We start from the raw sequence: 22,262 nt of genomic DNA on the forward strand, positions 1-22,262 counted from the left end.
ATGAACCAGGAAAAATGACGTTGCAATATTGACTGGAAGTGCCAGGTACCGTGCGGGTTCCATAACTTTAATATCCTCAACGAAAAATTAACTTCCTGAATCGTGGATCCTTAGCCATGAATTTCTGGGCGGATATGCGGACGCAAAAGCATTTTCCCGATTGAACAGTTGTCAGTGCGACTATATATGCTTATAACTTGGTGAAATCAACTAACCTAATACAATGTAAACTATAATACAATGGCTTTAGTCAGGCGGTAAACATCACAAATCTGTATGCGCTGAAAGGACAGAAAGAGCAAACTGGACCTTTTGGGGTAAACTAGTAACTAACGGTCAGTAACACTATACTTTTCCTGAGTATGATTATCGATGTTGATAAAATCGGAATTCATTCACATAACAAAAGTCATCTGAGATTATTTAATTTTTCTTCCCTTTTTTCGATGCAAAGAAAATATCTTCTTCTTCTTCTATGGCTGTAACGATACTCAAGTAGTGAAATGTAGTGATGACTTTTTATTTTTCGGGAATTCCGTGCATCATCAAAATTTTATGAGTCTTTTAAAAGTTTTATGCGTCGTTTTTTGGGAGTTTTTGTGGGTGTTTAGATCACGTGACGCGCTGGACCAATCAGCGGCCGGGACACCCCACCCTCTGTACACTATGGCAGGTCAAAGTACAATGAAAATGGCGGCTAGTCGTCCGAGACGTTTGGTGGCGGTTCTGCTGCAGAAAAGTGGAAATTCCTGCAGACTGATGGATTGAATACAGATTTCCGGAGTCTGCCCGTGGACTAGGAAAGTCAGTAGGTCCCGATCGGTAGCTTTCAATGGTTCTTGGTCCCAGGACGGGCGGCCAGAGAGGCCAGTTGGTAGCCGCTTTGTTGGAGGAGAGGTGAAGACTCAAGCTGGGCTAGCCGGACCGGATGCCGAATGGTGATCGAGCGACCTGCGCCGACCGAGATTATTTCCTTCATGGATCCGTTCAGATCGCGCTTCGGGACGGGCAGTAACCGCCGTGGGGGCGATCGCAAGCGCGACAGCGACCCGAAGGCCCCGCTATGGACGGCCGTCTTCGACTACGACGCGAACGCGGACGACGAGCTGACGCTGCGCCAGGGGGACCGGGTGGAGGTGCTGTCCACCGACAGCAAGGTGTCCGGCGACGACGGCTGGTGGACGGGCAAGATCGACGGTCTGGTCGGCATCTTCCCGTCCAACTACGTGCGCATGAACGACGCCGTCAACGGCGACGTCGTGCCCTGCACCATCGACTTCTCGGAGCTGCAGCTGAACGAGGTGATCGGGTGCGGGGGGTTCGGGAAGGTGTACCGCGGCGCCTGGCGGGGAGAGCTCGTCGCCGTCAAGGCGGCACGACAGGACCTGGACGACGATATCAACGTCATAGTCCAGCAGGTTCGACAGGAGGCGAAACTCTTCTGGCTGCTGGACCATCCGAACGTCGCGACTCTCAAAGGGGTCTGTTTAAAACCGCCAAACTTGTGCCTAGTTATGGAGTACTACGAGGGAGGAGCGTTGAACAGAGTACTGGCTGGGAGGAAGATTCCTCCGGAGATTCTTATAGACTGGGCCCTGCAAATAGCCCGAGGGATGCAATACCTCCACGAGGAGGCACCTATTCCACTTATACACAGAGACTTGAAATCAAGTAACAGTAAGTATCACTTACAAACAGTTATAAGTTTATCCATTATTCAGTAGCTGTGTGTGCTGATGACACGGTCTGTAAGCAGAGGTGGGGTGATAGCCTCACACCTGTGAACAAGTCGGGGAAAATGTTGTGAAGGGGGCAGTGATTTTACTCCCACATTTGCTCTGTGACATCCTGTTGAGGTTATGTGTCAGAAAATGTACGGTTGTCACTGTACTAGCGATTATTCTTTGTCCTGGCCGTGTAAGATTCACGTCACTGGTTTACAGGCAGTAACTGCTGTGCCCCATGTGCCTTCCACTTCTCTATCAGTAACTCCCAAATTAGCCACAACTAGACCAGTATTCCCTCTCCCAGCACCTGACGGCCAAATTTTGGGCATAGCCGTGCCCGCTTGCCAGGAGAAAGGGGGCAGTGGGTGTCCTTTGGTGGCCATTGTTTTGGTTTCATTGCTCCATGTGGAGGATCCATTTTCTGCAACCTGACATTTGTGCATGGCGTGTCAACTTGTCAGACTGCCGCCAGACACAAGGTCATGTGACAGCTGTCTTTGTTCCTACCCAGGTCCCCCCTCCCGTACCATTCATCGCCATATCTCACCCCAATCTGCACCTCAGGACCACCCTTTCCACCCTTTCTCTGGATGTAGTTGCTTTGTTCCCAGGATTTAAACTTCACTTCTTTTTTTTTTACAGCTGGTGCACTATGTTAAGCCTTTTTTGGCGGGAAGGCCAGTAGAGTAAATATTTGCACTTTGGGTGCTTGAGATGTGCTCAGTTCTAGCTTGTCGGGCCTGTGTTGTGTTTCTAGCACATGTTTCGCTCATTTGGTGCTCGGTGCACGGACTGAAACTTCCATTCATTCGTCCGTGGTCCCAGATACGTGCGATGTTTGGTCGTTCCTGGTACCAGTATAATGGCCGCATGTGACATCTCAGTCGTAGGTGTCAGAGGCAAAAAGGTCAGACGTACAAGACAGATCTAAATTTTTACTCGTCTTGTCTACATGTTGGGGCCTGGTCCGAAGAACTGCTATCTAGACCATATTCAAAAGAAACAATTCTGAATTAAGGAAATAAAGAAATAAAGTACACTAGAAGGTGATTAAAAAAATCAGCACCTTGATACGAGACTTATTCTGACCAGCACAAAGATAAAGTACTGTTAGATCACACATGTACTTGTATTTGCAAACTTTCATCATGGCTACCTGATTTTTAATGGTAGCCTCACAATTAAAATCACCCCCTCAGATAGTAAATACAGATCCTGTACAGATGCCATTAGGAAAGTGCTGGACACGAAGGATTAATTGGGCCTATATACATGTCAGTTAACCTTGGGGGCGATGTTTGTCCTTCAGACTAACAAAGAAATCTCTTCACACTCACATACGACAAATACACAGCCTTTGTTTGTCAGGCATAAATCATTACCTGGGGACATGACGCATGAAAGGACGTTTGACATAATTTCTTCCGGCAGTTTTGTTTTGGATATTGGCATGATATGAGACTATTGTCGAGTATTGAGCTTGCAGGAAGCCTTGCATTTCAAATATGGCACTGTGGTTGAAAAGGCCAGTGCATGTGGCACTGGGAAGATGGAAGGCAAAATACCAAGGAGGTCATAGCGAAAACACCTTTTATTTGACATTTTAGATGGGTTAGAAAGAGAAATGTATTGTTGCCCCCCTCCCTCCCCGTTAAAAAAGCTTAAACAAGAGCCCATTGTCTGTTGCTGCTTTTTGCGCAGCCCGGTTGCACCAAGTTTGTTCTTGCCGTCATGAACTTATTGTAATAATGTTGCCAGGGCGATAGTTCTACTTCAGGAGACAGCAGGGCTATTCTTGTCCTCTGATTACCAGATAACACAGGTTTGTCCTTGCAGCACACACTCCCTCAGGCCTGCGTGGGGTGTTACCATGTTCCAACAAGCACTTTCTCTACTACATTGTGCATATGTTAATTTCAGTGAATGCAGAATAGTGTAGGACCAGTTTGCATGTTTCTACTTTCACTCAAGCTCACAAGTTTGTCTGAAAGAGACATCTGGTTATGTGAAACATTAGGGTAACCTCAGTTTTTGCATGTTGTAAGGTGAAAGAAGCAAGTTACATGGTCCTTGCCAATTTTGTTATTGTAACTAACTTTATTTCTAGTACTTTGGAAAGGATTTAGGACAAACAAGACAGGGACATGAAGGATTAGCGACATGTCTAATTGTCATGTAGACTATGTAGTAGATTTGATATGATGAGGATAAGTATTGAGGTCAGCGTGCACAAAAAGCTGGCTGTAAGGTCAACTGGAGGGCCGTATGAGTGTCAATATGAATTTCAATGGACAGCTCGGCTGAAAAGAAACACAGTTTCAGGGTCAGGAGTGCAGGAAACAGATGTTTGGTACAATGGATAGACTTGTCTTGACACTGCACTTCAGCCTTATGGAAGTCTAGGCCAAGTTCAGGTGTTTCTTGGCAGCTACCAAACCATATCATTGATTTAGGCATTTGCTTTATAATTGCGCATAGTATAGTAGGACTAAAGCTGGGATATGAAATATGCATTCAAACATACATTGTAACATGTGGGCTATGCTATCAGTTTCACTTACAAAGAATAGGTTGTACTTAGTAAGGTGAGGTATGATAAAACTATGATATGTATGACCACCTGTGGGATTATAATATAAAAGCAGTAGATTGAAATCAGTGTTTATCGTTCACAAAACACTAATTTACTAATTACATGTAGCTCTGCCAAAAAGTCACAATTATACATTTATAGTGGACAAGAAGGTGTCAGCATATCAAGTAACCAGTCTACCTAGGGCTGAATGAGGGTCTGCATGGGGGGGTCCTGGCAACGGTTAACGGTAAATTCAGCATGGCCGATAACGCTTAACTTTAAATTCAGGACGGTCGGTAACGCTTAACGGTAAATTGACAGGCTTTTTTTCGAACTGCACTGGATTTGGTATCTCACTTTGTGAGAAAAGGTGATCACTGACAAAATTACGTATACCTTACATGTAATGAAGCATGCATTAAAGGTATGTGTTCCCTGTGTTTCCCACCTGCCCTGGTCCCCGAGTGCGTCCACAAATACCGGGGTGTCCGAGTCGACGTCGGCCAGCTTGCATTTTTTTCAGTCTGCCCAGTTTTACCGATGGATTTTGAGAGGGGAGCGCCGAAGGCGCTCGTATTAAATAAATCTAGGAATGCTTCCCCGGGAAATTTAGGATTTTTAAGCCTTCAAAAACCACATTTTGAGAGGCAAATCATGGTGTTGAGAGTGTTTGTCGGTCCTTCTGATGTTTTCATATATTATTCAAGATTTTTGTTAATTTGGCTGTCAAGGTTGACGGATTCGTTAAAAAAATTCTGTAACTCTCTGCAAACTTCCGGAAATTGAAGGGAAAACTGGTTCTGGCTAGAGCCGAAGGGACCGAGCGCAGAGAAGCGCGAGTCGAGCGCCAAAGCCAAGGCGCGAGCAATGTAGGGGGTCCGGGGGCATTCTCCCCCGGGAAATTTTGTATTTTTAAACCTTCAATGACGCATTTTCCTGCAGTTTGAAAGGCAAAATTAGGCGTAACGAAGAATTATTCATTAACGCTTAACGCTGATTTTAGGATGACAAATAACGTTTTACGTTGAATTAAAACTACCGCTTAACGTTAAATTAGAGCGGGCCGGCAACGATTAACGGTAAATTAGAATAGCCCATAACGGTTAACGAAAAAGGGCATGCAGACCCTCCTGAATAGGTGGCATGTTGGAACTGATATGTAATATAATTACAGAATTTATATTTTATCTTTGTGAATGAAGAATAAATGCCCTGAGTGACAGTTTAACAGGATAGCAGTCAGTTTTCTCTACTGCTCTGACTGATTGTAAAGTCAGCTGTGACTGATTGACATTCGATCCTAATAGGAGGAAAAGTCCACAAACTTGTTGGTCCAGTTTTGGGCCATGCATAGGTGATTAGGCAGGCATGCACACAGCTCATACAAGAAACGTTAAGCATGTTTTGTCTGGGTGAGTGCACCAGGAAAGGTTGCCGATTGGGTGTTACCAAGGGAAGGGGATGTTGTTTATGAAAAGGACTAGTAAATGTACAGCTGTCAGAAAAGTGCCGTCCGTATATTCTAGAAAACCACTCGTAAAAGTCCCCACATGCAGCAACCTGGAATTCCTGTAAACCCTGAGGCCAGTCTTGTACATACATATATTCTGCTAATTTGCTCCTGTCGTGTGAATCACCATTTAAAACAAAGTAAATGGCACAAAAGGCAGTTTTACACCTACCATATATCTCGTGTAAGGTCTGTCACTTTGTGAAGGAATGCCACCACATGTTTGTGAAGTTAAGGAATCTTACTTTAACTATTATACATATCCCTTGATTACCATGTTTAGCTAGATATGTCTTCAGCATTGTGACCTGGGGGGTTTGCCATGGTATTTCGGGGAATATGATAAGTAAATTACCACTTCAGACAAGTATCCAAATGATACCTTTCTGTGCCAGAGCAGCAGATTTATATCCTGTGTAGGCTGACCTGAAGGCTGGAGGGTATGACTGGGGGACAGAGGAGGTGATTACATGGTGGATAACAGGTCATCAGTCCCCTCCTCCACAGGAGATGGTATCTTCCTGTATCCTCAGGGGGCAGAGGTCATCAATCTCAGCTACTATAGATGGGTAGCCTCTACCAGGCTTCTCATACCAGGCTTCATGAGAAGCCTCTACCACAGCACCAGGCTTCGGGAGGCGGCTGGAAAGAGTAGAAATTGGCCAAATAGACAGATAACATGCCAGGGGAGTTCATCAGTTAGAGAGTACAGTTTGCTTCAACCCAGACATGGACCAACTCCCCAACATGTTATCCCTCTATTCGGCTTTTTTTCTACTCTTTCCAGTCACCTCCTGAAGCCTGGTGGAGGCTAATAGATGAGTGGGATCTCATACTTTGGTTTCCTTTGTCTATGATTACTTCATCACAGGCTATAGTAACCAGGAAAGTCAATGTAACTACTCTTCTTCACACGGGAGCTTAGAGGTAAAGGTTGGAAGGGTAGCCTTTGTTGGTTTTAAAGCTGCCTGATGCCCTTTGTAGTTCCGCCTGTATTGTGTGACACAGAGAGAGATGTAAGCTGTGGTTTGGATGTTTAAATGGATGAAAGTTACACGTGATCTACAGTTCAAGTAATCCTGGGTACATCATACTTAAATGTATAAGTATATGCTTAGTTAACTTGTGAAGGTGTGCAGTTTTGGTAGCTTCTTTCTGTTATTTTAGAAGAAATGCACCATGGGGAGGGGTTAGGGACAAAAGTATGAAGGCACCATGTAGTGGTATTGTATGATAGGAATATAAACCCCCTTGATAGAACTGCTGCGAACAATGTGTAATAACTCACCACAGTACAATAGTTGTATTTGTTACTTTTCTAACCAGCCTTTCTCCCCTGTGTGTGTTTGGGACAGTGTCTGTATCTGTATAGCCAGTATAACCGCCATTCGGCGTAACAGTACACACCAGTTTCTGTATCTGTATAGCCGGTATAACCGCCATTCGGCGTAACACACCAGCTTCTGTATCTGTATAGCCGGTATGACCGCCCCTCGGTGCAACACACCAGCTTCTGTATCTGTATAGCCAGTATAACCGCCCTTCGGCGTAACACACCAGCTTCTGTATCTGTATAGCCGGTATAACTGCCCCTCGGCATAACACACCAGCTTCTGTATCTGTATAGCCAGTATAACCACCCTTCGGCGTAACATACAAACTTCGCAGGCATGCAGCACGGCGGCAGCTGGCTATATTACACCGATCGACTCGTTACACCTAACCCTTGAACATCTAACTCTACACATTTCTATGGATGACCAGTGGATGAGAGAAAGACACCAGTCTGACAGCTGGGGAAAATGCGCATCTATCTTCAGTGAATGAATATGCACAATTTATCTAGTATTTTTACTGTTTGCTCTTTTAACTGAGTCTTGACTCTTCTTGACAACATAAATGGATCTAGATTCTGGAAGATTTGTCTTTTACTTTCCACTTTCAAAGCAATCTGGCATCAATTTTTTTCTTTTTGAATAAAACCTACCTAAAACAGCAGTCTGAAAATAAATGTTCGTCAAGGGTGGTTGACAACTTTTGAAATCTGGGAAGGTCCCTGTATGATATTATGTCTCGTAGATGAAAAGCCTCATTTATATGTCTGCACCAGAAACATGTATATAAAAGAGAACAGCTGGTGGTAGAAATAGGAGTCCTGCTTTGTAGCTAGTCTGTTCACTGGTTCGTGCAGTCCTGTATGTATGTTCTGAGAGCCTCCATATATGTACATCATTCACGTGCACCTGTTTGGGACACATGGAATTTCACAGTCGGTCTGGGTACACAATGTTGGGGTCTGTGTTGTCCCCAGAGCTGGAACTCCACATTGTTTTCACTGCCAAAAGAAGCACGGAAGAACAGCTGGTCAGGGAAACGGTAATACCAATTCTCGTTTGATAGATACAGTCACGTACTACATGTAAACTATATGTGCTGAGACTGAGAGCCATGTGTGGTCCTGTGTGGTAAGGGAAAGAAGGTGTGATACCCGGTTTGATCAATATTCTAGTCACAGACACGCACAGTTACAAGGTTTGTGATCTGTTTTCTTGTTAGTGTACTACTGATGGTGATCTTTCCTTTGTGTCTTTTCTCAGTACAGTTTTTATGTACTCAGATTTATATGCCAGAAAACAAAGAATGAATGACTCCTATTTTCCAAGAACTATTGCAGAGTGGAACTCGTTGCCACCAAGCACAGTTGGGGCATCATCACTCACTAGAAAGGTTTAAACAACTCCTGCAATTAAATGTGTAAAGATTGGGTGTAACAGGTCGTTCGGTGTAATATAGCTAGCTGCACCAGCACCGCTTGCCTGCGAAGTTGGTGTGTTACACCGAAAGGCGGTTATACTGGCTATACAGATACAGAAGCTGGTGTGTTACACCGAACGGCAGTTATACCGGCTATACAGACACAAATAGAATTCTCCCAGCCCAGGCTCCATGTTTGTGTGAACTGAGCAGAGATCTGCAGGTTTTCTGTCAGTAGGGACTTCTGATCACTTTCCAACATGGCACCTGCCGGACCAGACAGGAAAACCCATCTTAACCCCCTCTCAGCCGCAGACTGGAGAGAAGCATACAATTGTCCTCGTGTTGTCAGACCAGTTATGGTGCAGTACATACAATGTATGAACCCTTTTAAGTACCAGATACTTAAGTTAGGCACAACCAGTTTATTTCTGTGGTTGTCAGATCCTCCAGGCAAAAAAGGAACAGAGGCTCATACAGAGAAGATGGTTATGAACATGATTTGAAGCATATTTGAGAATTTTAGTCTTGTTGTTGTGAATAATCGCAGTCTTCCTTGAGTCTGTTTTCTTCTACTCAGGAAAACTGCTATGTACAATTGTCCTCGTGTTGTTAGACCAGTTATGATGCTGTACATACATTATTACAATGTATGAACCCTTTTTTAAGTACCAGATACTTAAGTTAGGCACAACCAGTTTATTTCTGTGGTTGTCAGATACTCCAGGCAAAAAAAGGAACAGAGAAGACAGTTATGAACATGATTTGAGGCATATTTGTTAATTTTAATCTTGTTGTAATATGAATAATCGCAGTCTTCCTTGAGTCTGTTTTCTTCTACTCAGGAAAACTACAAAGAGATAGAAACATATCTTACTCCACAAAACACAGCCTGTTTTAGTCAGGCGGGGTATTTTGACCTAATTGTCTGTACAGAGATATAATCTCAAAGCCTATAAATACAACCTTAAGAATGCCGGCAATGAAAATTTGTGGGCTGAAAATAAGACATTTTAGCCCAGATTACCAACCATAAAAATTCTAACCGACTGCTTTACAAATGCACGAAAGGCAGACCAGTATTGGTGATTATAATCACTGTTCACTGTGTAAAAGTGTCTCACAACATACAAGCCTGTAAGTACTCTCCAAGCAGAGGTTGATGGTGGAAGATCATTTTCTTTTTATATATGGCCCTTTTTTTTTTGTCGCTACCACCGGACTGGCCAATTTGATACTGTCTTACCCCCACCAAAAGATCTGCTTGGAGATTACCTGTAAAGACAGTATAAAGTACTGAACGTTTTAATATCTAGTGGCCTTCTCATTCATTCAACTGTCTTTAAAGTTTAAAGTAACACGCTTGCCTGATCCTTAACCAGTGTGTTGAACAGGTTGTTATATTACATTCCAGGAACAACCAAAATTTACAGTTGAACTACCGGTATTCTATCTATTCTTATGCTTTATATATGTAGACATAGGTACTCTAAAAAGTTGTATTAACTTTATTATTGAGATTGATCCAGTTTTGCAGTTGGCAACCACTTGGTAAGGTAAATACACTCTTGACTTGCGATCATCTAAAGAAAATTCCATGTGCTGAGTAGAGGAATGCGTGCCCTGCGAGTCCCGTATAGCATGTATGACGGGATCAGGGACAACTGGGGCACGCCGGCCGCGGATTAACCAGCCAAACTCTGCCTGTTTTCACAAGGTGGTTCATATTTGAAGAACTATCCGCAAAATTCCTGGCACCGGCCGTTTCAACACCGGCTGGATCTCCAGCGATTCACAAGGTATTCTGAGGTCAGAGGACGGAATCATATCCACAGGTTGTTCTGGTGGGCTCTCCTGCAGAATAAAGCAAAATCTGGGAATTAGATAGAGAAAAAAAAGCCTTTTATGCATTTGTAACAATACAAATTGTCTGTACAGTATAAAATACTTTGCAGGTTACCATTAGAAGCTTTGTTTGGAGCATAAACCTATTTTTATATGCTTGTTCAAAGTTAGACATTTCAGTAGTGTGTAAATACATGTACTTTTATATTATATAGTTATTCTTAAAACAGGAACAGGATACAGGGGTTTTTCTAGAAAAATTTAGCAAGAGGGAGCAGATCGCAAGCATGGCAAGGAACAAAGCGAGGGGGATTTTTTAATAAGAGTAACACAGTTTGTAATGCTAGAATGCACTGTTGCATTGTTTTTACATCTTTACTGGAAAAAGATCATTTTGAGAATTAGACTAAATGGTGTGTAAGTTACTTAGTAGCCACATAGGGTTCAATTTGAAAATTGGTATGAGGGAGCTGGCTGGTTACATGAGGGAGCAGCTCCCTTATTCCCCTGTTTAGAAAAACCCCTGGGATAGAAAGATTTCTAAGTAAGAGGTAGCATCGCACGTTGTTGGCTTGGAAACAACACTGTGTTGTTCCCAGCTACTGTCTCTTTGCTTGTCCACAGAATTATGTTTATTTACAGAGCTGCATAAGAAATTCCAGGCTGCTACATTCCAGCATTGCAGCGGCATTAATGCATTATGTGCCGCCATACTCATCTACATTTAGCACCACAACAGTAGTGTAGGAAGGCATGTAATTATCTTCACAATTGGAAGTGTGAGCTATTTCATCTATGGGAGTAACAACATTCTGTAAATTAATGTTGCACAAAGGTGAAAACGTTTTCTATTTATTTTGTTAACAGGTCTCCAACACTCCACCCTAAGCTCTCTATTTACAATCTTACAGATAGTAAATAAGAATTATATTGTAAGCATGTAGTTATTTTCACAATTGGAAGTGTGAGCTATTTATTCCCAGGGAATTACTGTTTAAACAGAACTGCTGGCAATATTACATTCTGTAAATCGATTAAGGTTGCACAAAGGTGAAAACTTTTCATTTTTTAACACCCCCACCCTTCCCTGTCCATTTCACAGGTACAGGTTCTCTTCTCTTTCTCTCTTTGGCAGTTTCATGTAGTAGGAAAATAGGATATGTCATTTTATCTTTTACCTCATTGGTTAGAACCCAGCAAAGAAATATGACTGATTAGAACACGGACAGTGTTTTTACTTGTAAATGACAGCTGATAGCCTTGAAGTTTGAAATTTAACTACAAAAGGCAACTGGAGGTCAGAATAATGTTGTTCTGTGAAAGAAGCTGTCAAGACATGTCTGGAGGAATTTGGAAGAAATGTTTTGTGTGCGCCGCCCTTCTGTGAGCAATGCCCTGAAAAGCCTGGTGGCACAAGGTGTCCCTCAGGACTGGAGTTTGTTTTTCCCCAGGTCTCATCTTACAGGGTTTGAGTCCTGTTTCAGTCAGTACAGGTCAACTCGGTTCTTATTGAACACTTTCCTTTCATCCAACCCTGTACAACAGTCACGTACAGCTATCCACTTGGCGTTAACTTAAAGAACTTTGCATTTATGTGCATATTTTTGAGCACTTACAAACTGTATGCTAAGATGTGTAAGACAAGAAGTTGGACATTGTCACTTTTAGATTATACTTCAGACAAAAGCATCATTTTGCCATTTAGTTTGCTAGATAATTAAGTGAAAAAAAATCTTATTTGCTGCTGATTTTTACAATTATCAGTCAAAGAAATGTGTCTAAAAATATCACTGCTACGCTACATTGCTGCTACAGGGAAGAACCTTGTCCAGCAAGTGTCCCAGCTATGTTTATGTTACCTTAGAACCTGCCGCCACAGATGGCCAAACAAGACAGAACCATTTCTGAAACCTCAGCTGCTGGAATTCCTGCTGTCCGACCTTGATCATGTAGAGTTAATGCCGGGATATTTTGGGAGCGTCTGTCTGCTGCAGGTCTCTAATGAAAAGATTTGAACTTCATTCTTGATAGGCGTGATCAAGTTCATTCTTTGGTTCTAGGGCCGAGAAAAAAATGACCAAATCATTGCATTGCTCCTTATGTTTGAAATTTTGGACATTTTTGGTCAAATTTTTAAAGATTCAGATTTTCATGTGATTTCAAGGCCTGGCACCCTCTCATCTACGAAAAACATGCAAAAGAAGGATCTTGATCTATCAAACCAGCCTAAAATTTGAACTGAACTTTCCAGAAGTATCTTCTACTGATCTTTTTCACAAGAAACAAGATGCGGAATCAGGAAACAGAGGTAACCGTTTATTTCCCTTTCCTGTCACAGACAGAATAAATTATTTGTGTGAACCTTTGTTTGTCAAATCGGCCTGCAGGCCACTTTTCAAGTCAAGGTTCACATTCAAAGTTCAATTAGTCTTATCTTTAGTGTGTGAAAAGGGATGAGTTTCTCAAGGGAATTAATTACTCTTTAATCTACTTTCTTTATACCAGATATGGCTTTAGTTTTCAGTTTTACCTTCTCCAAGTAATCATGATGTATGTTCACTCCAGAAGTTTTAATTGTCAGGCTTGGTAACCACACATACTCTGTAGTATATTATTAACATGCTATTGAATGACTTGCATAAGTTGCATTTCTGTTCTTGCACGTACATGTACAATTCAAGGTTTCACACCAGCTTCTAATCTTAACATGCAGTATGTGGGACTCTATCACATCTGAATGGGGCTTGGGTGTCTGGACACTTCTGTAGAAGTACTACGTTTTCATCTACCCTCAACCATATTGCATATTTTACCTGTACTTGTATGAAGCTAAAGTAAAGTGCATACACTGTTTCAGACATGCCTCCTAGTAGATTCATACACATGTCAGTCTCCTGTAATGTGTAAGTGGTACTCATGGGTTACACCATTCTTTTGCCAAGTGGACCACTTTAAGGAGATGTAATCTGTAGATGAATGTGATGAAAGACAAAAAGGAACATCACAATCATGACAATGGCCCCTGGCTTTTTTTCTTTTCTCCTTGCGAAGGTCTCCTGACAGTCCATCAAATGTAATTTTGTTGTCCCCTTTTTCTTGGAACGTGCCAACTTATTATCAGACTTTTAGGGAACACCTAGTGCCATCCAAGCCTCTACCAGGCTTCAGAAGTGGCTGGAAAGAGTAGAAATTGGCCATATAGCCAGGGGAATTCGTCTGCTAAGGAGTACATTTGTTCCAGACCAACTCCCCCGGCATGTTATCCTTCTATTTGGCTAATTTCTACTCTTTCCAGCCACTTCCGAAGTCTGGTAGTGGTAGGCTAGGGAACGTCCCCACCAGACCTACAGTGGTTGGTTCTCGTGTCTATTGTAAACAAACCTCAGCTTTGTTTCTGTACCACCTTCTGCTTTCCCAGAACCCACCAGGCACTGTTCATGGGGGAGGGGGGCGGCGGCTATTTTTAACTGACGAAATTCTAAGAAAGAGCCTGTCTGACACTGTTTTGACTCAAGCTGCAATCGGATTATGAAGAAAAGCACAGAGGAGAGAAATGCAAGGAAATTGCAGATTTTATCTGATCAGCTCCACACTCTACTGTAACCTGAAACTAGTGAAAGAGATTTATTAACACAAACAGGTATCACCCTGTATCACATATCATAATCTTTTGTTCACTGATGAAATGCAGAACTTGGTGACAGAATGTAATCGTTCTATTTAACTTTAAGACAGAATGGAAAGTAAGTTGGAAACTTTTGAAAGGTGTGTTTGGTTAGTTTAAATTGAAAGTATAGATTTTGTACGTCGATGAAGGTTAGACATCCAGGTAATAAGATTAAAAACAGTTACTCAAGCAACTGGATATCATCATTTTAGAAATGGTCAGACATTTCAGCTAGCATCTACTAGCTTTCGTCAGTGACTGAGAGACCAGACGAGAAAAGCACAAACTATTGATTGATATAGATCTTGTACCAAAGTGATAACTTTAACCCCAAAAGTGTGCGTGATTAGGGCAGACCTTGTGTTTTGTTAGGAGGTAGATTTCCCCAACAGGCGGCTGAGGTGGGATAAACAGTGGGTAGGATTTCCCTTCCCCAATCCTGAACAGGGTCAATGCCCCCTAGTTGTAATCTCCAAGCAGATCCTAGGGTCTCAAAAATAGAGTATCAAATTGGCCAGAGAGGGTCCATGAGTGAACCAAGTTGGTGGGGGTAGCGACAAAAAAAAACCTGGCCATACATAAAAAGCTAACGATCATTCCCACACAACCTCTGCTTGGAGAGTACTCAAGGTGTGCATTATGGTAGAGTTACCTCACTCTGTCCAGAAAGGGGGTCAGGATGGCTTAGAGGCAAAAGAAAAAGAAAACAAAGATTTGTAAGCTGTTTCAAGTTAATTATATTCTAACAAAGTAGTTTTTGCTGTAACTGATAAAGGCACAGCACATGTATATCAGTGACTCACAAACAATATTGATTTGTAATGTTCTTGTCATTATTGATAGGTTTTCTTTGGTAGTTTGTTGATACTACAGGCTTGAAATGACATTCCAGTAAGCATGAATAAAGATAGGCTCCCGGATACCATTTTTTTTTGCTTGACAACAATGACTACCTAATGACTGTCACATTAATTTTGCTATTACTGGGAAGGATCAAGGATGTAAAATGTTGATGCAGTTTTGTTTGTGTTTTTTCTTCTCTTGTCCTTAATTTTTTCCTGTAAACATTTTTGTCATTTTTATGTGGTCCAAACATCCTGCATCAAATTTGTTCCCTTTTTTACGAAATCCCCCTGATATCGTCATGGTCTAGCCTTCACTGTCTATAAGCTCCCTCATCATACTCAATATTAGCCTCTACCAGGCACTGCGGATCGCTGGAAAAATAGTAGAAATTGGCCGAAATAAAGGGATAGTATACCAGAGAAGATCCAGGGCCATAGAAGCTCCAATTTGCGACCCACGGATCCGTGGTATACTATCCCTTTATTTTGGCCATTTTCTATTCTTTTTCCAGCGATCCGCGGTGCCTGGTAGAGGCTAACTCAATATTACGTTGAACTGGTTTGGCCTATTTTGAGTTTCCAAGTGGTACTTGGGAGACAGAGTAGCATTGTATCATGGTACAAAGGCAGGGGAATTCCCATATCATATGAAACTCTTGTACTACTACTACTACCGTTACCGCAGTACAACTTCTGCAGTATCAAGTTAGGTAAAAGTGCCGCCTTCATTTAGACATACGCATGTACATGTAATATTGTATACATTTATAAATGTAATTACAGGTTGTACTGAACTCTTTTTTAACCCTGCCTTCACAGATGTGCAATATAGGGAAATAACATTGTAAGCTACATGTACATGTATCTATAGCCTGAGTCTTCGACATGCATACAGTTTGTATAAGTTACCAGTGAGGAGGTACCTTAGTGAGCATGATGAAGGTTATTTTGCTTGTATCAGGACACCAGCCGACCAGGCATTCCACTGGCCTTTGTTATTTCAACAAGAAGGACCCAGGCCCCACCTGGAGCCTCTGAGTGCCCCTCTTTGTTAACTCGTGGTACATTGTTCACCTTATAACTCCAAATACTTGGGACACAAGTGGACTTGATTGAATGTTTCACTTGTACACATCAGTAATTGAGAGGCATTTGTCTGTCTGGAGGATGCCTTTCCAAGAAGTATACGTTCATTTACGGTGTAGGTTCTAAGTTGGCGACTTGTTTTGTTTTCTGCCCTGCCTCTGTTTTTATAATTGATAGGTACAACTTTTATCTGTGATACTGTTTTGAGAAAGAACGTCTTTGTGTCAGACTAGTACTGAGGGTTTGACTGAAGGTATATACATGTACATACTTGTGTGTAATTAGAGGGTTACCTTTTCAAGCTTGTAATTGACCAGAAATATTTGCACTCTGAGCCGGAGGAATGCCAGGTATTCGGTATTACAGTTTTAGCTAACAAGGATTGTCACATTCCTACCTGTTACCTGCTTAATATCGCAAATATTTGAACTAAGGGCAACGGAACGTGATAAAGACTACGCACAACCATTACTCCAGGTTATTGTTAGGCAAAAATGTATTCATGTATCTCATGTATAAAGGTTTGAGATGGATTAGCCTGGATAAGCTAGATCCTATTTGAACAAGTAAAACACCACAGCCTTCTGTGATAGCTTAGTGTTGTGGCACAGTATTTAGTGTAACGAAGGAATGTCTCATGTTTGGGAAGTCACTAGTCAATAGTAGTCATCCTAGTGTTAATTAGTTTTTATATACAACATATACAAATTAATGTATGAAAGAAGAAGTATGGGAGAAAGAAAATATAAGAGGCAAACTATGATGTGTATGTTTTAACAGGTGACTGATATATTGGTATGTATTTCAGTTGTCATAGATACATATAGTTTACAAAAAAATTTGAATGGTGTGGTGGATGGTTATGATGTTTCATTTGAAGTGTACTTTTAAGATGTTTGGTACTGCTTACCAGTGTGTGACCTATTGGTGTATCTGTATCGGTATAGGCAGTATAACTGTCCTTTACATAACACACCAGCTTTTCAGGCATGCGGGACTGTACTTGTACTTTCTTGTACTTTTATGTGCTGGTATCAGATACTTTGTGGTTGGTACGTCCACCAGTTGTACTAGCATACCATTAACTAAGCATTATGGCCAAGACAACCACTTGTCCTCTGTGACGGCGACTATCGGTATATCAGCATACGTCCTGGTACAGTACAGGGCTGTGTGACCTATTGGTGTACTAGCATACCTGGTACAGTACAGGGCTGTGTGACCTATTGGTGTACGAGCATACCTGGTACAGTACAGTGCTGTGTGTGTGACCTATTGGTGTACTAGCATACCTGGTTCAGTACAGGGCTGTGTGACCTATTGGTGTACGAGCATACATGGTACAGTACAGGGCTGTGTGACCTATTGGTGTACGAGCATACCTGGTACAGTACAGGGCTGTGTGTGTGACCTATTGGTGTACGAGCATACCTGGTACAGTACAGGACTGTGTGTGTGACCTATTGGTGTACGAGCATACCTGGTACAGTACAGGGCTGTGTGACCTATTGGTGTACGAGCATACCTGGTACAGTACAGGGCTGTGTGACCTATTGCTGTACAAGCATACCTGGTACAGTACAGGGCTGTGTGACCTATTGGTGTACCAGCATACCTGGTACAGTACAGTGCTGTGTGACCTATTGGTGTACGAGCATACCTGGTACAGTACATGGCTGTGTGACCTATTGGTGTACAAGCATACCTGGTACAGTACATGGCTGTGTGACCTATTGCTGTACGAGCATACCTCTGGTGTCATCAGATAGACACAGACAATAGGTATGTTGATGTACTGGGTGACGCCGTCCAGGGCCAGGCATTTCCTGTCCAACTCTACTTGTGAATCACGATTAACAACATGCTTGAGCGGGTACACCAGAGTGTGTGCTGAAAGGTGGTCGGCCTTGTAGGGATGAGGCTTGGGCAATGTCATTAACATTCCTCAGTACATTATGAAAATAAGTGGTTGTTGCATGTATTACCACTGTCTAAATACCACTGTAAAGGTTGTTGTAATTAGCTATTCATAATTGTCATTCAGTTGACTTAATAATTTGTGCAACATACGGATGGGAAATTCATAAAAAAATTTCTAGCTGACCCAGTCTATATAACTTATTATAACAAATATAAGGCTTAAGGATAAGAAGAAAATATATACTTTTGTTAAAGTATCTCCAGACTTATGTACATAAAATAGAGGACTCAAACTTGCAAAGCTTTAAGGTCAATGACATGCCACTTGTATGTCAAGAAAGCTGACCTAACAATAGTAACATACTGTGCAAAAGTAGTCTTGTGACATTTACACACTGAATTCCACAGTTTAAAGCTCCCAGTAGTTGTCCTAATCATTTCTATTGATTGACATTAAAAAAATGCTGACTGTGGAGGTCAGTATGTGGCCTGGCCAGAGTGGTGTAGTATTGTAAAGGTTGTTCTTTATGGACAGGCGGTTTCTACAAGGGTAAGGGGTCAGGGGAAGGTCATTTTGGGTTCCATGGACAGGTCATGTTGTTCCACTGGTTATTTGTAGTGCAAGTTGACTCCGCACTAAACAACAACAACATACTCAGATTTCAACACTTCATCAATAGCACTGATTTAATAAGGCTCTCATAATATACTAGTATAGAGAGTATATACATAGAAGTTCACGTTACATGTAGTTTGAATATTGAGGGTTGTCGAGTACCTTATAACTGTTATAGAGGAACTTTTGACAATAGTGAAAACGGTTGTTACCAGATTTTGTGTGGGTGTATGTACGCTGCTGACCCCTGCTTGCCCCTGCGCTTTCAGTTCCTTTGTCCAATATTTACCTTACGGACAGGAAGCATAGCTGTCTGGACAACAATAGTGGGGCGACTTCTCACCCAGGCCTGGCTAACGCCGCTGTTTCAGGGGAGTTTGAGTTGACGCAAATCACGAGTCATTTACTACATGTAGGCCACTCCTCTTGACCTGGTCATTCACCGTAAGTACACGACATGTACCAGCAAAAGTGCCCAGTTCAGCTCACAGGACACCCACTCATCTGATTTTTACCTTCGCCAAGAAGGTTATGTTTTCAGAGGCGTTCGTGTATGTGTGTGTGTGTGTGTGTGTGTGTCTGTCAACACGATAACTTGAGAAGGCTTAAATGGACTGACTTGATATTTGGTAGGTGGGTAGGTCTTGATGAGACCTCAAAATGATTAGATTTTGGGCCACCTGGCGGCTTGTCATGGTACTGCAGCAGAACTTCCGGTTTGATATCTCATGATCCAGACATGCTAGGGTAACGAAATTTAGATGGTAGATAGCTCTTGTGCTGGGGATGAAGTGACATGAGTATGAGCCCCCTAGTTGCTTGCTCAAGAACTGCAGGGGGGTTTAAGGGACAAATGTTTAAAAGAGGATAACTCAAGAACCGATTGATGGATCATCGTGATTTTTGGTATGTAGGTAGCTTAAGTGATGCTTGACATAATGATATTACAATTATGCAAATATTGATGTAATTTGCATAATTAATGAGGAAATTCTATAAATCAGCTGCATTCCATGATAGGAAGTTCAAGCTTGTAACATATGTTATTAAGAACGAGAGAAACACAGGCAAATATCGATTATGCAAATGAAGACTTAATTTGCATAATTAATGAGAAAATGTTATAATTGCATAGTGGTAACTGCCTGGAATTTCATACTTGGGGTGTTTGAAAGTTAAGTGAAGGTAAACATAATTAAACATAACTTATTCAAATAAGGACCACATTTGCATAATTTATGAGAAAATGGCATTCTTTGTTAAGATAAGACTGTCTTTTGGTGGAGAATATGATCAACAGACTGATATAATTCATGCAATTGAGGATCCTATTTGCATAATCAGGGTGATTAGTATATTTCTTATTCATAAAGGCTAACATCATTTGGCGAAGGTATGAGATCGTGGAACTCTAGTTTATTTATTTATTGAAAATGCAACAGGACATTACACTGACTCTCAAGGCAGCAAAGCTGATATTAGAGAGTCAACATATAAGGACAAAACACAAAGGGCACATAATTTCAATACAATATGAAATACAAGAACAATCAGAACCTAAACTTAACCTGTATCAATCTGATTAATGAAGTACATATATATACATAATAAAAATAACATATTTTTATTATGTATATATATGTACTTCATCTGATTTTTTTATTTCACAAAACAAAGTTGTAAGACACCTCGGTGAAGGTTAGACATCCAGGTAAAAAGTTACGCCAAAAAAACAGTAGCTCAAGCAACTGGATGTGATTTTGGAAACGGTCAGACATTTCAGGTAACGTCCACTACCTTTTGTTAGTGACAGTAGAGACTTGCAGGAGAAAGGCGGGTTTAAAGTTGTAAAACTTTGGAACATAATATACACCGTGTTTAGAGGCTGCCTCAGAATGATCCAACTACAAAATGTAGGATTCGAAATAGCAAATAAAAGTATTTTGATAGATATAGATAGAAATAGGCATGTGGTAAAATTGCAGTCTTGTCTTTTTTTTACTTTGCATTACTGGAACAACTTCTATGATCATTCATTGTTGTGAGAAGCGTTGGACTTCTACAACAATAACATCTGACATCATCAAGGTTATCACACTAGTGAGTAGCAAGGTGATGATGTAATGCTTTCCTTATTGAAATATCTGTGGAATGTGTGAACCTGTCCACTTTGTGGGCCATGCAGGAAGTACGTAAGAATAGAGGCATGTTCTAGTGTGGCATCATAAAAACCCAATGTCCACACACTGTGTACAGTGTGATAGTGCTTTTATCAGGTAACATTCCAGGTCGGTTGGCTAACACATCTGCAAACAAACATGGCCTCCTGAACTGTTATTGTCACAATGTCAGCACATTCAGGAATAAATGAAGACTCGCTTTGTCTTGTAACAGCATTTTTACACGTCCACATATGATAAGTTTGTTTCATATGTTGGATGTTATTCTAATTATCCTTAATCCATTTGAATGAGTCAGGTAACGTAACGTTATAACTATCTTCCCAATATCTTCTTACAGATGAAACTGTTTCGCAAATACTGGCCTCTGAGAACTACTGGTATAGTATGCTAGCCTTTACCAGGCTTCAGAAGCAACTTGAAAGAGTAGAAATTGGCCAAATAGATAACATGCCAGGGGAGTTGGCAAACTGCACTCCTTTACTACTAGGCTTTAGTGGACCAACTCCCCTGGCATGTTTTATCTGTCCATTTTGCCAATTTCTACTTGTTCCACCCGCATCCAAAGTCTGACAGAGGCTACTAGTTGTCCCCAATGTAAACTGATGTCTGGAGTAGGATGATGAGTGCAATTATCGCCCATCCACCAGGCCCTTGGCACCAGGGTACAAACCATTGAGTCTCGGTCGGGGGTAATGAGTTTATGGACTGTGTTCACCAGGGGGTGGGATGGGTAACACTGCTACCAGCTGGGGGAAGGGGGGGGTGCAGCAGGGGGGGGCAGCACTTGGCAGAACGTACTGCGCCTGCGCGAAACCCTGATTTTTTTATGGTTTCCGTTGGATAATTAGTCAGAATTTTGCCTGATGCAGCCAACGTATTTTCCATTATAGCATTTGAAAACTACAGACGGGATGTTAAACCAAGCATATGCATGAATGCGACCTTATATGAGACGTTCTGCCGAAGTGCTATAGACAATACATACGGGTTTTGCGCAGGTGCAGTAAGTTCTGCCCATGTGCTGGGGGGGGGGTAGAACAGCTGGGTCTGCTCTCTTGGGAGCCTATAGCCTGGTTTCTCAGGTGTTGGATGGTCTGAAGTACATTATTTTGATGGGAAAATTGCCTTTATCCTCAATTAATTATACGCTAGCTGCTTCATGTTTTTTCAGTGGAAGTAATCACATGCATGTAAGTACATATTGTTACCAAGTCAAAAGCATAAGTAATACTAATACAGTTGAAAGTATGCAAAATTTTTGTGACGCTGAAGAAGAGTGATGGATGTCACATGAAATATCTGGAAGTAATGTCCACAATAAATTTTCCAGTTTTTACTGTAATATTGTTGGAATTGTCCACAAAATTTTACTTTACTGTATTCTAATTGTGTTAAAAAAAAGAAATATACCATGTATATCTTTTTATTACTACTGTAAAGAATAAATGTGTATGGTTACATTTCCTGGATGATGTACAGGTTTGCAATGTATCATATACAGTACTTCTTGCACATTTGTTGTGTTGTTTTTCCC

General features: G+C 41.6%; 1 protein-coding gene across 1 annotated transcript in view; it reads left to right on the forward strand.

The window, feature by feature from the left end:
* Positions 1–594: 594 nt before the first annotated feature.
* The window catches only part of LOC109487973 (mitogen-activated protein kinase kinase kinase 10-like), a 40,968-nt gene continuing 19,300 nt past the window's right edge, over positions 595–22,262 (forward strand). Inside the window, exon 1 of the mRNA XM_019792100.1 lies at positions 595–1,677. Coding sequence (XP_019647659.1) covers positions 936–1,677 — 742 coding nt within the window. The 5' untranslated portion in view covers positions 595–935. The remainder of the gene's footprint in view (positions 1,678–22,262) is intronic.

The sequence above is a fragment of the Branchiostoma belcheri genome, unplaced genomic scaffold (genome assembly GCF_001625305.1).
Source record: "Branchiostoma belcheri isolate BF01 breed outbred unplaced genomic scaffold, Haploidv18h27 scaffold90, whole genome shotgun sequence".
Lineage (NCBI taxonomy): Eukaryota > Metazoa > Chordata > Leptocardii > Amphioxiformes > Branchiostomatidae > Branchiostoma > Branchiostoma belcheri.